The sequence below is a fragment of the Cyprinus carpio genome, chromosome A21 (assembly GCF_018340385.1).
Source record: "Cyprinus carpio isolate SPL01 chromosome A21, ASM1834038v1, whole genome shotgun sequence".
Lineage (NCBI taxonomy): Eukaryota > Metazoa > Chordata > Actinopteri > Cypriniformes > Cyprinidae > Cyprinus > Cyprinus carpio.
Genome location: NC_056592.1, coordinates 11,197,245 through 11,210,396, shown reverse-complemented (window position 1 = coordinate 11,210,396; position 13,152 = coordinate 11,197,245). Strand labels below are relative to the sequence as shown.

Genomic DNA, 13,152 nt, shown 5'->3' with positions numbered 1-13,152 from the left:
ATTTGCTGCTCAATAAACATTTCTTATTATTATTAATGTTGAAAAGTGTTGTGTTGCTTAACATATTTGAAGAAATTGATGAGGAATAGAAAGTTAAAAAGAACAGCATTTATTTGAAATATTTTGTAACATCATAAATGTCTTTCCTATCATTTTTAATTAATTTAATGCATCTTTGCTGAATAAAATTCTTAAAAACTTGCTGACCCCAAACCTTTGAATAGTAGTGTACATTATATAAAGCTGATAAGCCTATTCATTGTAATAAACTACTTCATTAGCATAGTTTGTCTAAATTAATAAGCGATCTAACAAACAATTTAATGATACATTGACTCATTTAAGTCCCTGCACCTTTTTGTAACAAATTGTAGAAAAAAATCTGCTGTTCATCGCTTTGTTTTCCACTCAGTGTTAAATAGAGTTTAAAATAAAAAATACAAAATTCTATCTTATTATTATTATTTTTATTAATATCTTTATAAATAAATATTTAAAAATATCCTGTTCCATTAAATAGCTTCAGTTAGTTTTTTGTTTTGTTTTGTAGTTTCCTGTGTGTTCTCTGCACTGTCTGGCCATATTAATGTCTTGTTTGAGGAAACCCTGCACCACTACAGTACATACCCCTCTTTCCTCTCCAACATTCCCAATAGCCCAAACAGTCACCTCCATCCCTTCATTATTTACAGATCCTCACTGGAACTCATTCAGATGGACGGCGGAGCCCACTGAAGCAGGAGGATCGAACCAAACCCAAAAATACTGCCCAGGATCTTCAGAGAGCCAGCCGCCCGAGACTTTTAATCACAAGGTGAATCCCAACCACTTAAAGAGTGTCCAGAGCCCTGCCTCCAGGGAAGAAGAGAGGAAATGGCTCAGCAGAGTGCAAAAAGAAACTCTACCGTGCATTTACTAAAACATGTCGCCACATTGCAGACTTTTTTGATGAAATGGATCATGTGGGTGTAATAATAAATTCATGAAAGTTCAATACAGATGTTCTGTAAAACAACAACATAGAGCAGGGGTTTTCAAACTGGGGTTCGGTGACCCCATAGAGGCTGCCGTTTTCTAAAGTCATAAGATTAATCATGAATATTTTGTTCTACTCACAGCAATAATTTTGTCTTTCACAGGTTTATACTTGAACACTAATCTTAATAACAAGTAAATATTTTCCAGATAATATTTTACACATATGTATAATATATACACACAAACACACACTTCATACTGTAATATTTATACATATTCTACACAATATATTTATTATATATATTAGATTTAAAATATAAATATATAATGTAAAAATCTAATATAAAAACATATTCATAAATACATAGGTCCTTATGCATGAAAATAAACAGCTGACTTTATAACTGTAGGTTTCACTAAAACAAGGAGATCAACATATCTCCTTGGCACCCAAAAGTAGGGATGGGTAATTTTCAACATGGTATATGGTATTCATATATATTTTCAACATATATATGAAAGTTGGCTCTTCAGTCTGATAACAATAAGAAAGTGCTGAAACAGACATTCCATAGACAAAAAGATGACGGTGTGCTAAGCAAAGTTTCTTACAGCGCATTGTGTTTTCTGTTCTTAAACCACCCTCCCTCGAGAAAACTTAAGGGAAGCATATGTCTTAAGATCATTTCTCTGTCAGATAAGCTCTCTTCTCGGCTCACTCGGGCTACAGCCGCGCTCACCTGCAGACGTGTCGTGAATGCAGTGATGGACAGCTGTCTTTCCTCAGTCAGCTTCTCATTGTGGTGGTGATATTATGATAACTCCGTTTCACTGATCCATTTGATCAAAAGTAATTCCATTTTGTAAGATCATTTTGATCAAAGTAATTCCAAACTTCGCAAGGCAGACAATGACATTCTGTGATCAAATACAATGAACTTGTTAACATGCTCCCCAAGTGCATTTAGTTATAATATAACTGACTTTTAGTTTGCGTATTGAGGATTTATCATGGAATCCCTGCATTTATGGCCAGCAAAGCAACTCGTAGTAAAATTTTAATAGTGTTTTTATTGTTTGAATAATTTTTACAGATCGAATTTTCGAATATTTGATTATTTGTGCACACCCCTACCTAAAAGTAGGGCTGGGCGATATATCGAACGATATGATCATGCGTATCTAGTCAGTAAAGCCGGTTCCCTGATTAGCGCTAAATCGCCATCACCTGCTTTCAAATGGAGCGGCATTTAATAGACAGAGCCGTAGATCACTGACAAGCTACGCAATATCGCGTTCATTATCCCAGATGAATCGCCTTCGATAATCAACACGATATTGCATACCTTGTCAGTGAACTACGTCTATTAAATGCCGCTCCATTTGAAAGCAGGTGATGGCGATTTAGCGGTAATCACGGAACCAGATTTACTGACTAGATGCGCATGATCATATCGTTAGATATATCGCCCAGCCCTACCTAAAAGTTAAAAAAAAAAAAGACAAAATGAGAATTTCCTATTTTGAAACAGCTTAAATTATTGATTAATCTTTGTCAATACACATATAATTCTGTCAATAAAAGGAGAATTGGAGCTGCAAGAAGGAAGCATGACTCTCCATCAAACAACTTGAGATCACTGGAGATTTTCACCCCCTCTTCGCTCTCACTGCAGATGGCTGCAGGAAACAACTATTGATTCAGGAATTACAGTGAGACTTATGCAAACATTAGACCCACACATTAATGAGCAAGTTGGAGGAAAGGCAGACAGAGAGTTACCATGTTGAAATACTATATGCATGATATACTGTAGAAAGAGTGAGACAGAGTGAGGAACAGCGATATGGGATGGATTCTGTTCACAGAGGGATCCAATCTGGAGAAACAGTCCCCACAAGCCCCTGGCTATTTTCGTCACCGCTTGGCTTGTGTGGTTTTCTCTCTTTTTTTCTTTTCGGTTAGCCAAACCCCTTGGAAGAGAAAGCCTTCTGAGAGAATGATGGGGACAGAGGGACATTGTGGCTTTAAACACACACATGGACACAGTCCTATCTGTTTGGCACACAATCTTCTTTGTTGACAGACCAAACAAAGCAAAGAGACTCTTGCGGTGTTCAGAGGCCTGATTGAAAGCTTCATACATTTGAAAACCAGATGGAGCAGAACAAAGGCGCTGCTGAAGATATTATTTTGCACAATGTTTCCACAGTTTTACAGCTCCTCCCATAATTCCCTCTAACAATCTATTCAGAACATTGTGTCTCTGATCATAACTGACAAATGAAAGAGTACAATAAGTGAAAGATACATACACATACACATACACATAAACATAAACATACACATACACATACACATACACATACACATACACATAAACATACACATACACTTGTACACTAAAGGTGAAGTGCATTGTCACTGTACCACTAGCGGCACCAAACAGAACTGCACATATAATAAGAACATTCTCAGCAAAGGGTGATTCAAGGGCACTTGGAGGCTGTGAAGGAGGTCTGAAAAACAGTGTCTCATAGTTTGGCAGGTAGTCTCAACCCAAACTCATACCATTGGTAGAGCCAGTGGACTGCAGTGGTGCAGATATTGTATCAACATTAAGGTCAAACAAAGCCAGCATCAGTCTACATGGCTCCAGACTAAATACAATTACTAGGGAGCCACAGTCTTCTAAAATAAAAAACTGATAGTAAGACACCAAAAGTGCTAAATATTTCAAAATATATGCCGAAACATATTTCCAAACTTTCAGAAATTTTGGATTTTTTGATGCACCCTAATGAGCACTTTACATGATGAACAGATTTAAATTGGGATTTTATTTACATCTAAGAACCTTTGTGGATTTTCAAAGTTTTGGTTACCTGGACTGAACCTGGTCAGCCAATCATAGCAGTGGGCGTTTACAGTCCTCCATGCCTATTCAAACAGAGTGTTCTGCTGAGGGGGTCAAAACAGGACAGAAAATAGCCTACTTCTAAATTATGTTTTTTGATGAAAAAATCTTGATAACATTTTAAGTGGCCTTCAGAGAATAGTACAAAAGAATAAAAAAGGCAGTTCAAAAAAATAACAGTTCACAAATCTTGACCAACTACATTTTGCTCATTCTCTGATTGTATTTATTTATTTACATTTTTGTCACATTTGTGACCATTTCATGTGACAATAAACCCTGCTCTAGTAGCACAATATTTCAGATATTTGTGCTATCTTATACATCATAAGTCTCTGGGGTTAGAATAACTGGAACATACAGCAGCAAATGTACAACTGACAAATGTTTTACTTGCTGACCTCTTTATAAACAGTTTAAAAGCACCAATAACACTTCATCCAGCTGCCGTGCTCAATTTATAAACCAGCGTTCATTCATGTGGCGCTGCAAGTAAATAGGTTGAGTGTAGCTCTGTGGAGAGGGGCATATGCCCATGTGGCGATGCTATCGTGCACACTGATACGACGGTAGGAAACAAACTTGCCTCGGCTATGACTGAATTACACAAAAAGAGGCTTGTATCAGCACTATGCTGCTGAGTTGACATACCCACTGCTGAGAAGCTGAAAACATGCCCACTTGCACGGCTGTTTTAGATGTCAAACGAATTGATATTTTGTAGAGTTGACACAAATCCCTACTATGTAAAATTGTCCCTCACCCTCCCCAAAAACACACTGAGACTGTGTAAAATAACACTGCAAAAATGAGAGGATGGAGGGAAAGAAACAGGCAGCTGAAAGCAGAAAGATCATTGGGAGAGAATAATCTGTCCTCTACTCATCCTCCCGTGGCAGCGATGGCTCCCCAGTGAGGAATAAAAGCCATCATGTGCAACACACTGCAAACAGAGCTGCAGACAGTCACAGAGGAAGGAAGGAAAGGCTGAGAGACGCCGAGGATGTGGCACACCACGTCAGATCACTGGAAGTCTGACTACTACACAAGCAGGGCTGCCTCTCCTCTGCAGTGATTTACACTGTGCTCAAAATGGCGAGTGACGGACCGGGCGATTAATCTGTTTAACTGAAACCGATTGTTCATACACAGTAATAGGACAGGAACTTATCAGGCTGGCTCGTATTACCACGACGACTGCGTGTGCATTTAATCTGCTGAGAAGGTTAAATGGGCTATAGAAATTTCAGACAAATTCATCATTATTGCTCAAGGGGCCGACTCTATCATCAGGGACAGGTCTCAGAGTGTGGAGAATACAATATGTGATGACACCGGATGAGGAGTGTAAGAATTTGTGCAGCTGCAAGACAGGAAGAATAGCTTGTCTGATAGCATACATGTCAAAATAAGGAAAATGAAGACTATATAAAATCACTTAACAAGAGCAGGAAACAGAAAGTTGTGGGCCGGACATATTGGAGGGATTGTCCCTTTTGTTTAAAACAGCCCAAATACTGTAGTAACATCACAGCTATAAAAAATATGATTTACTACTTGCTAGTAAACAGGGCTCAACAATAAGGATTTTTTCATAGTTGGTTCAGTAGTTCTGATTTTCACTGGCCTAAATAAAATTTACTTATTTTATGTATTTATTTGCCATAACAACATAATTGTCTGGAATATATATATATATATATATATATATATATATATATATATATATATATATATATATATATATACTAATAAATGTATTAGAAAATGTCCTAAAAGATGTTTTTTACAAAAAGTAAATTACACAACATAAACTTGATAAATACATTTAACTGGAAAACAATGAAATACAGTGCAAGGAAAACAATGAGGAAAACAATGCAAAACATCTCTGCATTTAATTCGACCAGAGCTGTGTAGTGCAATATGAGTCATCAAAATATTCCTCCATTTTCTTGGAAGAGCGTGACTGTAAATTTTAATTGTGTGTATCTGCTTCAATCAGTTGTACACTAGACGGCTTTAAAAGTAACATAAAGGCTGCAAAACTTCAATTTTGATTGTATGGGGTTTATGATGTTGTCTCTGCTAGAAGTTAAAGAAATACATTTCTTGTGCAGCATATTTTCAAACTTTCCACAAAACACAATTGTCTGGGAAGCACAGGTCCTTGTATCACTTCATATCAGAGCACAGTAGATAACAAGAAAATAAGGAACATTGTATGCTGTGGTTAGAGCTGAGCACTGAACATTACTTGAAGAAAATAGCAATCGAACAAGTAGGAAAAAACAGAAGTCCAGGCACAACTGTGGCTGATCTTGACAATTACATTTATGCATTTAGTAGATGCTTTTATTCAACGTGACTTACAGTGCATTTAGGATATATATATATATATATTTTTTTTTTTTTACCAGTATGTGTGTTCCCTGGGAATTGAACCCACAACCTTTTGCACTACCAATGCAATGCTCTACCACTGAGCCACAGGAACATTTACCACAATTACCTTCTGACCCTATGTCAAAAACCACTAAGCATGATGGGCTATGGCAAAAATATGTTCGGAAAATATGGTGCACCTTAGTGACATTATCATGGATCTGGCTTGATGCACAACCACCATTCAGGCCCACAGGCCTAAACATGAGAGCACACAGCAGAAATACCAGAAGGGAATTACAAACAGTATGGCAGACCTAGACTGTATTACTGAAATATATTGTATTACTGAAAAATATGAAATTTATGAAATTTTATGAAATATGTCAGCAGAACACATGAAAATGCATTCAAACATTCCCACACATGAACACACAGTGAGAACGCCCTGCTCAGGGCACTGGGGGAAGGGTGCATACACTAATATATCGTACACTTCATGTACTTAGCCTGTATTTGTGCCAGTTGAGAGCCGGAGGACAGATTTCCCTATCACACTGTATGGAGGGCCTTTACTGCTTCTATTCAGTTCACGTAGCAGGTATGATTATCATTAGCTTAAATTGTTTGCTATTCATATTGGAAATAGGACTTAATCCAAACCAACTCTAAGTCCATCAACAATATCACCTACTGTCCTTTCTCTATTTCTCTGTCTAAAAAGGCATTAATGTAAATATCCAGTATGAAGCTTCAGGCTGAACTTACAGGCATTGGTCACAGCAAAGCTGTTGGCAGTCTCAATGTTGTCCACGTGGGGTACCAGGTTAAAGGGGGCCTCGGATGCATTAGGGCTTGTGTTGTGAAGAAAAATGGCCAACCGAAAGGCAGTGTACTCCTGATCTGTGTTCCTGATGAACAGCCCGCCTGCAGGAGAGAGAGAGAGTGTGTAGCAAGAAAAGAAAGAAGAGAGGAGAAGTGAAAAAGAGGGGGAAAATAACACATTGCACCAAAGACGTCATATAGGAAACTGGCTATTTGATTAAGAAGAAAAAGCAATGTATGAGTACAAAAACACACGAGGTTCAAGGATATTGAAATTCAAGTAACATGCCACATCTGATGAGTCAAGTGCACACTTGCACACTCTAGTGAGCTTTCACAGGTGAATAACCCCATTATGCACATATGACATCTCTCTGGAAGATAAATAATATGTACAATAAAAATGTTTGTTATTCAGAAAAAGCTAAAATAATAACCTATTTATTGGATAGCCTTACCATATGATTCATTAGCCTTACCATAGAAGGTGAAAATAAATCTTATTTTTGGCTATATTTTATTGAATCATATTTTCATATATTCCATAATACTGTATGTGTAGCCTACATATCTTTTTTGCTGAAAAAGTAAGAATTGCTATTGTTATTCATGGTGAAAATCCATACTATATTCACCAAGAAAAAACAAGTCATACAAGTGCAGACACTTTACAAAAATGCATTTTAATGGAAAAATGCGTTTGAAAATAACCAATGGCAGAGGCCACGGAGGGCAAGCAAACTGCTGAGTGAAAGTACACGACCGAAGATATTCAAAGAACGAAGAGCACTTTATATTAAATGATTACAAGAGGCTCATTAACACAGGTTGATTTGACAGGTGCTTAGGCAGATGCGTGTGTTGTAACTTAAAGGGATAGTTCACCTTCAGTTGCTGGTCCCCTCCATAGCACGAAAAAAAAAGTCAATGGGGACTAGCAACTGAATGTGAACTATCCCTTTAAGAGTTGTTTTCCCCAGCGCATGACTTGCCTTTTCTGCTTATATTTTTCTCTGTAGATGTAAGAAAATAAAGCGCATTTTTGTTTTGCTTGTCCTGGGAGCAAGCGACATTCATTTAAACCTCTGGCTTACCTGCGTTAGTGCGCGAAAACATGAGCATGCGCGTAAACCAGACAGAATGTACGTTTAATTGAAATCCTTCATGTAACTCAAGTCATTATATTTTGTATGAGAACAGTAAGTTAACTCTGATGGGATTATAACGGGATCTAAATAGTCCCTTTATTATATTTAGAGGAAAACGGTTCCTGTAAATACAGTTTTTATAATGTATTTATTATAGTTTATATTGTAAACTTTTTTTATAATGTGTAATATTATCAAACATGCATAGTTTGAAGGAGAACATTGGGCAGGATGTGGAATATGAAAAATAAAATCTACCTTATAAGGGCACACTTAAACGCCTATGAAATTTTTTTTTTTTTTTTTTTCAAGTTATACTGTTCTGTTTTTATACAGTCTATGGTTTATACACATTTTTTTTTTTAGCCATTGCCATGGAAAGGTGGGCGAGGATCGTGAAATGGAAAACCCGTAGTGGATCTACAGCCGAGTGATTACAGAACTATTGCTCCATTCCAGTTCCACTCTGGCTTTTAGTCTGTACGTTGCTTGGTGAAACGAAAAGCTTGAGACTTTAGCTTTTTGAACTATTTTCGTTGATTAAAAATAAATAAATAGCCTACTAACTGTCAAAGGTACTCAGTGTTAATTAAATTGTTTCAATGATTAATTTTTATGATAAAGCCTAAACATACAAAATGTAAAAGGCAACAAAAACGCCTCCCTTCATTCCTGAAACATCATCACGTTGACTTTCAAACAATCACAGCTGCCAGTTTTTCGGCTATAAAATTTGATGTATTTTAACAGAGTGATTATGACATTATATTCCTCGGTAAAAAAAAAAAAAAAAGGAGAGCGATCAGGAATTTCACAGGCACGAGGAGTCTCAGGGCTTATGACACAGGGCTTGATGCAGTATTGGAATAAATTAAACCCCTTTCCATTTACGAGGTGTTGGAAGTCGCTTTGTCATTATATATCCGTATTACTTTAATTTTACCAAGCACTAATTTACAAATATATAAACTTTTACTGCGTTTGTGTCCTTGTTCAGGATGGTCCACCTTCAGAGCAGCATCCCGTTGCACGGAGAGCACTGCAGTGGTGCCATAACCAAAACGTGGCAAAATGATCTGGTTGACAGCTAAAAACAAACAAACAAACAAAAAGTATAAAAAAAAAAAAAAATAAAAAAATAAAATAAAAAATCCCCTAAAATAACCCTTTTCTGTCATACAACAAAACCTATTTCCAACCGCATTATTTGCGCACTGACATTCGCTGTTGACCCCAATGCAGACGGTCTTATTTTTGTCATTCATTTGTCACAGTTTAACGCACTTAACGTGAAGCTCGTGTTTTTTAGATGAACCGCCGTACTTACCGATTTGAACGCTGCTCGGAAAAGCACCCATAGTAAGTCCCCAAACGCAAGAGAATAGCAGTAAAAGCTGATTACAAGAAATCCTCATTTTGTTAGTTCAAATTTGTGAGAGACATTGAGGATGACGTCAGTTGGGTAAAGGACAGAAAGGAGAAACGTTGTTAGAAATCCATTCTTGCCGGGTTTTTCTTTCCCCCTGCAGTGGCACGAACCCTGGTGCGACTCCGTCCGGCGGTAGACGGTCCACATGCAAGATGGGGGGAGCGCGGCAGCGGTGGGCAGTGTCTACATATACATACACACTCATCACACATGCGCCTTCTCTACACCATCACACACACACACATTGTCGCGGGGGGTCGTGTGGTCATTTTCTTTCAATGCCGTATTCCGAGACAGCATATAGGCGACTCTAAACTGAGCGGAAGCTCGGTTATTACGCGACCACCCTTTCAGTTGGACTGTCCCGATGAAACAAAAGCTAAGTTAGACTTGTTAGAATACAGGGCACAGTTGAATGATGGGCTACATGGTGTTTTTGTTGTCAGATATGTGCTGTCCAGTAATTTTGTTTGCTGCGTACTGTAGGCTATGTGCGTTATTCTGTCTCGAAATACACAAATGACTGTGACACATACCTACACGTAGACTAATAAATATTAATAGGTTAAACCAATTTAAATCGAAAATTCCGTCAGTTAAACTAATTACAAATGAGCTTAAACATTATATAGACCCTTATGAGGTGAAAGTATAGTTGTAAAAATGTATGGAACAAAAAGCAGTTTGGGGTTAAGAACGTATAATTTCAAATTTATGTATTTAATTTGCGATCGTGTTGATGGATGTACCATGTCAGAAATGGTGTGATCTGAATCAGTAGGTTCTCTTGTTTAATGGTGATATAACATCCACAAATCAAGCCTGAGAGAAAATTGTGACACTTTCCCATGTATTTCTATTAGATATTATATAAAAGTTTGAGACACACAGCTCAAAAATACTAAATCTAGACAAACTAAATGTTATAGGACAAAAAGCAAGTGGCAGACATGAGTCTTTGAAATAGATTAAGGATATTTAACACATTTTGTTGACATTTAATGTATGACCAGTGATTTTTCATTTTCTGGTCTTTAACTCCCTATTATCTTTAGTCCCATAAATCATAAATCATACTGTTCATCACAATCTCCATTTCCTCATTTTCTAAATCAGTCTTACTGCTTCAGTAAAACCTCTAGTGTTTAAGGAGCGCTGTCTTTGAAAAATGAGCAGAGGTTTAGTGACATTTTGTTTTGTACAAGTGTATTGATATTGTTATCAACAAGCAACACTTGATTCAATGTAGAACCAGAAATGACTTGTGCCACAGGTTTTTTTTGTTGTTTTTTTTAGAATTCACTAGTGCTTTAGAGAACCAAGAAGCCAGTAAGCTGATCCGAAGAACCTATAACTAAAACCATATAGATCAATTTGAAAACATTTTACAGGCGAATATGGTTGTGAAGCATGCAACCATTTTTAAGAGAGTTACTTCAAGACTAAGTCTATGAGAGACTCTGATTGCATTCTCTCAAATATGGTCTATGATGGCTTTAAATTGACTTTTAAATGTCACTTGCAGCCTTTTGTCCTCCCTCATATATTTGAATGGGCAAATCAATTAGGCAGCTTTAACCAACCATGGCATTCACTGTGCGTGAACAGACGTTCTGGAGAGTGGCGTTGACTGCATTGTCTCTGTCCAAGGTCCTGAATGCAGTCCTATTGAAATTCAAAACAGAGTTTGTTAAAGAAATATTAACTTTAAATTCTGTTATCTCCATAAAGAAGTGTCAATATTTACATTTTTGACAAGCTTTTATATTTTAAAGGAATAGTTCACTCTGCAATTGGTTACTCACCCTCAAGCCATCCAAGATGAGTTTGTTTATTCATCAGAACAGATTTGGAGAATGGACCCTCTGCAGTGAATGGGTGCCGTCAGATGAGCCTCTGATAAAAACACCACAATATTCCACAAACCACATGATTCCAGGCCTTAAATAATTGTCTTGTGAAGTGAAAAGCTGCTTTTCCATCAAAAAACTTGTCTTATTTAGATAAGGAGAGAAATATGCACAGATCAAGCACAGTTTACAGGCAAAAACAGCCCAAAAACAGTTCTAAACAAATACTGTATGTGGGAGGATTTTAATGTGAGAGAACAACATTAAACTTTTTCACTGGAGGAAGCACTATTAAGTTAAAATGCCTTAATGAGGAATTTGTTTTTTTTTAAAAACACAAAGATTTTCACTTCAAAAGACATTGATGGACTGGAGTCATATGGATTACTTGTGGATTATTGTGAAGTTTTTTTTTTTTTTTCAGCTGTTTAAGCTTTCATTCGACAGCACCAGGGGATCCATTGGTCCCCAAGTGATGTAATGCTAAATTTCCCCAAATCCAATGAAGAAAGAAACTCATCTAGATCTTGAATGGATAATTTTTGGGTGAATTGTTCCTTTAAAAATAGAAGCTGTGTTTTTATATTAAACGTATATGCTCTAAATAATATTTTGCAACATTTAATGAGCAATTATGGAGTAAAAGTAAAATTTACTTAAGCGGAACACAGCAAAGAAAAGGCATCTTATTAACAGAAACACATTTAGAGAAGTAATTGTCATAAAAACAAATCCAGTGTCTAATACATCAACTGGGAAAAAAATCATAAATATCAGGTCAGCGCATATTGTCATTGTGTTTTATATGGTGTAATTTTGCATTGTTTTTAATTTGGTGTTATTTTGTGTTTTTTGATTTTTGTAAGCCCTTCCATTAAAAAAAAAAAAAAAAAAAAAAACCTATTGTGTTTCTGTTTGTGTACGTTTTAACCCTGAAAAGCCGGCAATAGGCTATTTAATGCAGGTTCTCATTGTGACAACATTCCCTGCAGGTCCTCATAACATTTTTTTCCCATGATAGGTTGCATTATACTTGTTCGCAGCTAAAGATCATGGGCACAAAATTTCTTCTTTATCAGACTGTTGGTAAATGAGGTGTCCTAAATCATTAGTTTCTCTGCCTTTTTCATATACCCAGATGCTCAAGAAGTGAATTGCATCGCCTGTTTGGCTGAAGTACTGAATTAAATTGGCTCGACTGGGTTGTGAGATTGGGTCAATGCAACATCACAGAGACTGCTGAAGGTTCATATTAGATTCCTCAGTTTTGTGACTAACTTGCATCACACTGGCTTCCTTGGACTGAGAGGTCTGCTTCATTTTGGACCCATTTGTATTGATACAGTGCCTTATCTTTCTACCATTGTCTTATGGCTTTGTGATGGCATTGCATCATGGTTCTGTTTGATCTTGAGACTGATTCTTGCATGGTAGCTTTTCTTCATAACATTGTATTATGGAATCCAAACAATTTATGTATGTATGTATTTATTTATTTATTTATGAATCACTGTTTTTAAGAACTTACATCTTTGACTGAAAATCAAGGCATTCAGAGAAAGAAATCAAGTGACAGTGAGCCCAGTGAGTCTGGCTGTTCCTATCTTGCATATCCTCAT

At 36.8% G+C, this 13,152-nt stretch overlaps 1 protein-coding gene across 5 annotated transcripts in view; it reads right to left on the bottom strand.

Moving 5' to 3' along the window:
* gria4b (glutamate receptor, ionotropic, AMPA 4b) overlaps positions 1–10,005 on the bottom strand; it is a 79,275-nt gene extending 69,270 nt beyond the window's left edge. Inside the window, exons 1-2 of one of the 5 annotated variants that reach the window (XM_042710840.1) lie at positions 9,582–10,005; positions 7,050–7,208 (exon numbers count right to left, since the gene is read on the bottom strand). In XM_042710840.1, coding sequence (XP_042566774.1) covers positions 7,050–7,208; positions 9,582–9,669 — 247 coding nt within the window. In that variant the 5' untranslated portion in view covers positions 9,670–10,005. The remainder of the gene's footprint in view (positions 1–7,049; positions 7,209–9,581) is intronic. The other 4 variants (XM_042710838.1, XM_042710841.1, XM_042710839.1 and 1 more) reach the window with 4 other exon arrangements.
* Between the last annotated feature and the right edge of the window lie 3,147 nt (positions 10,006–13,152).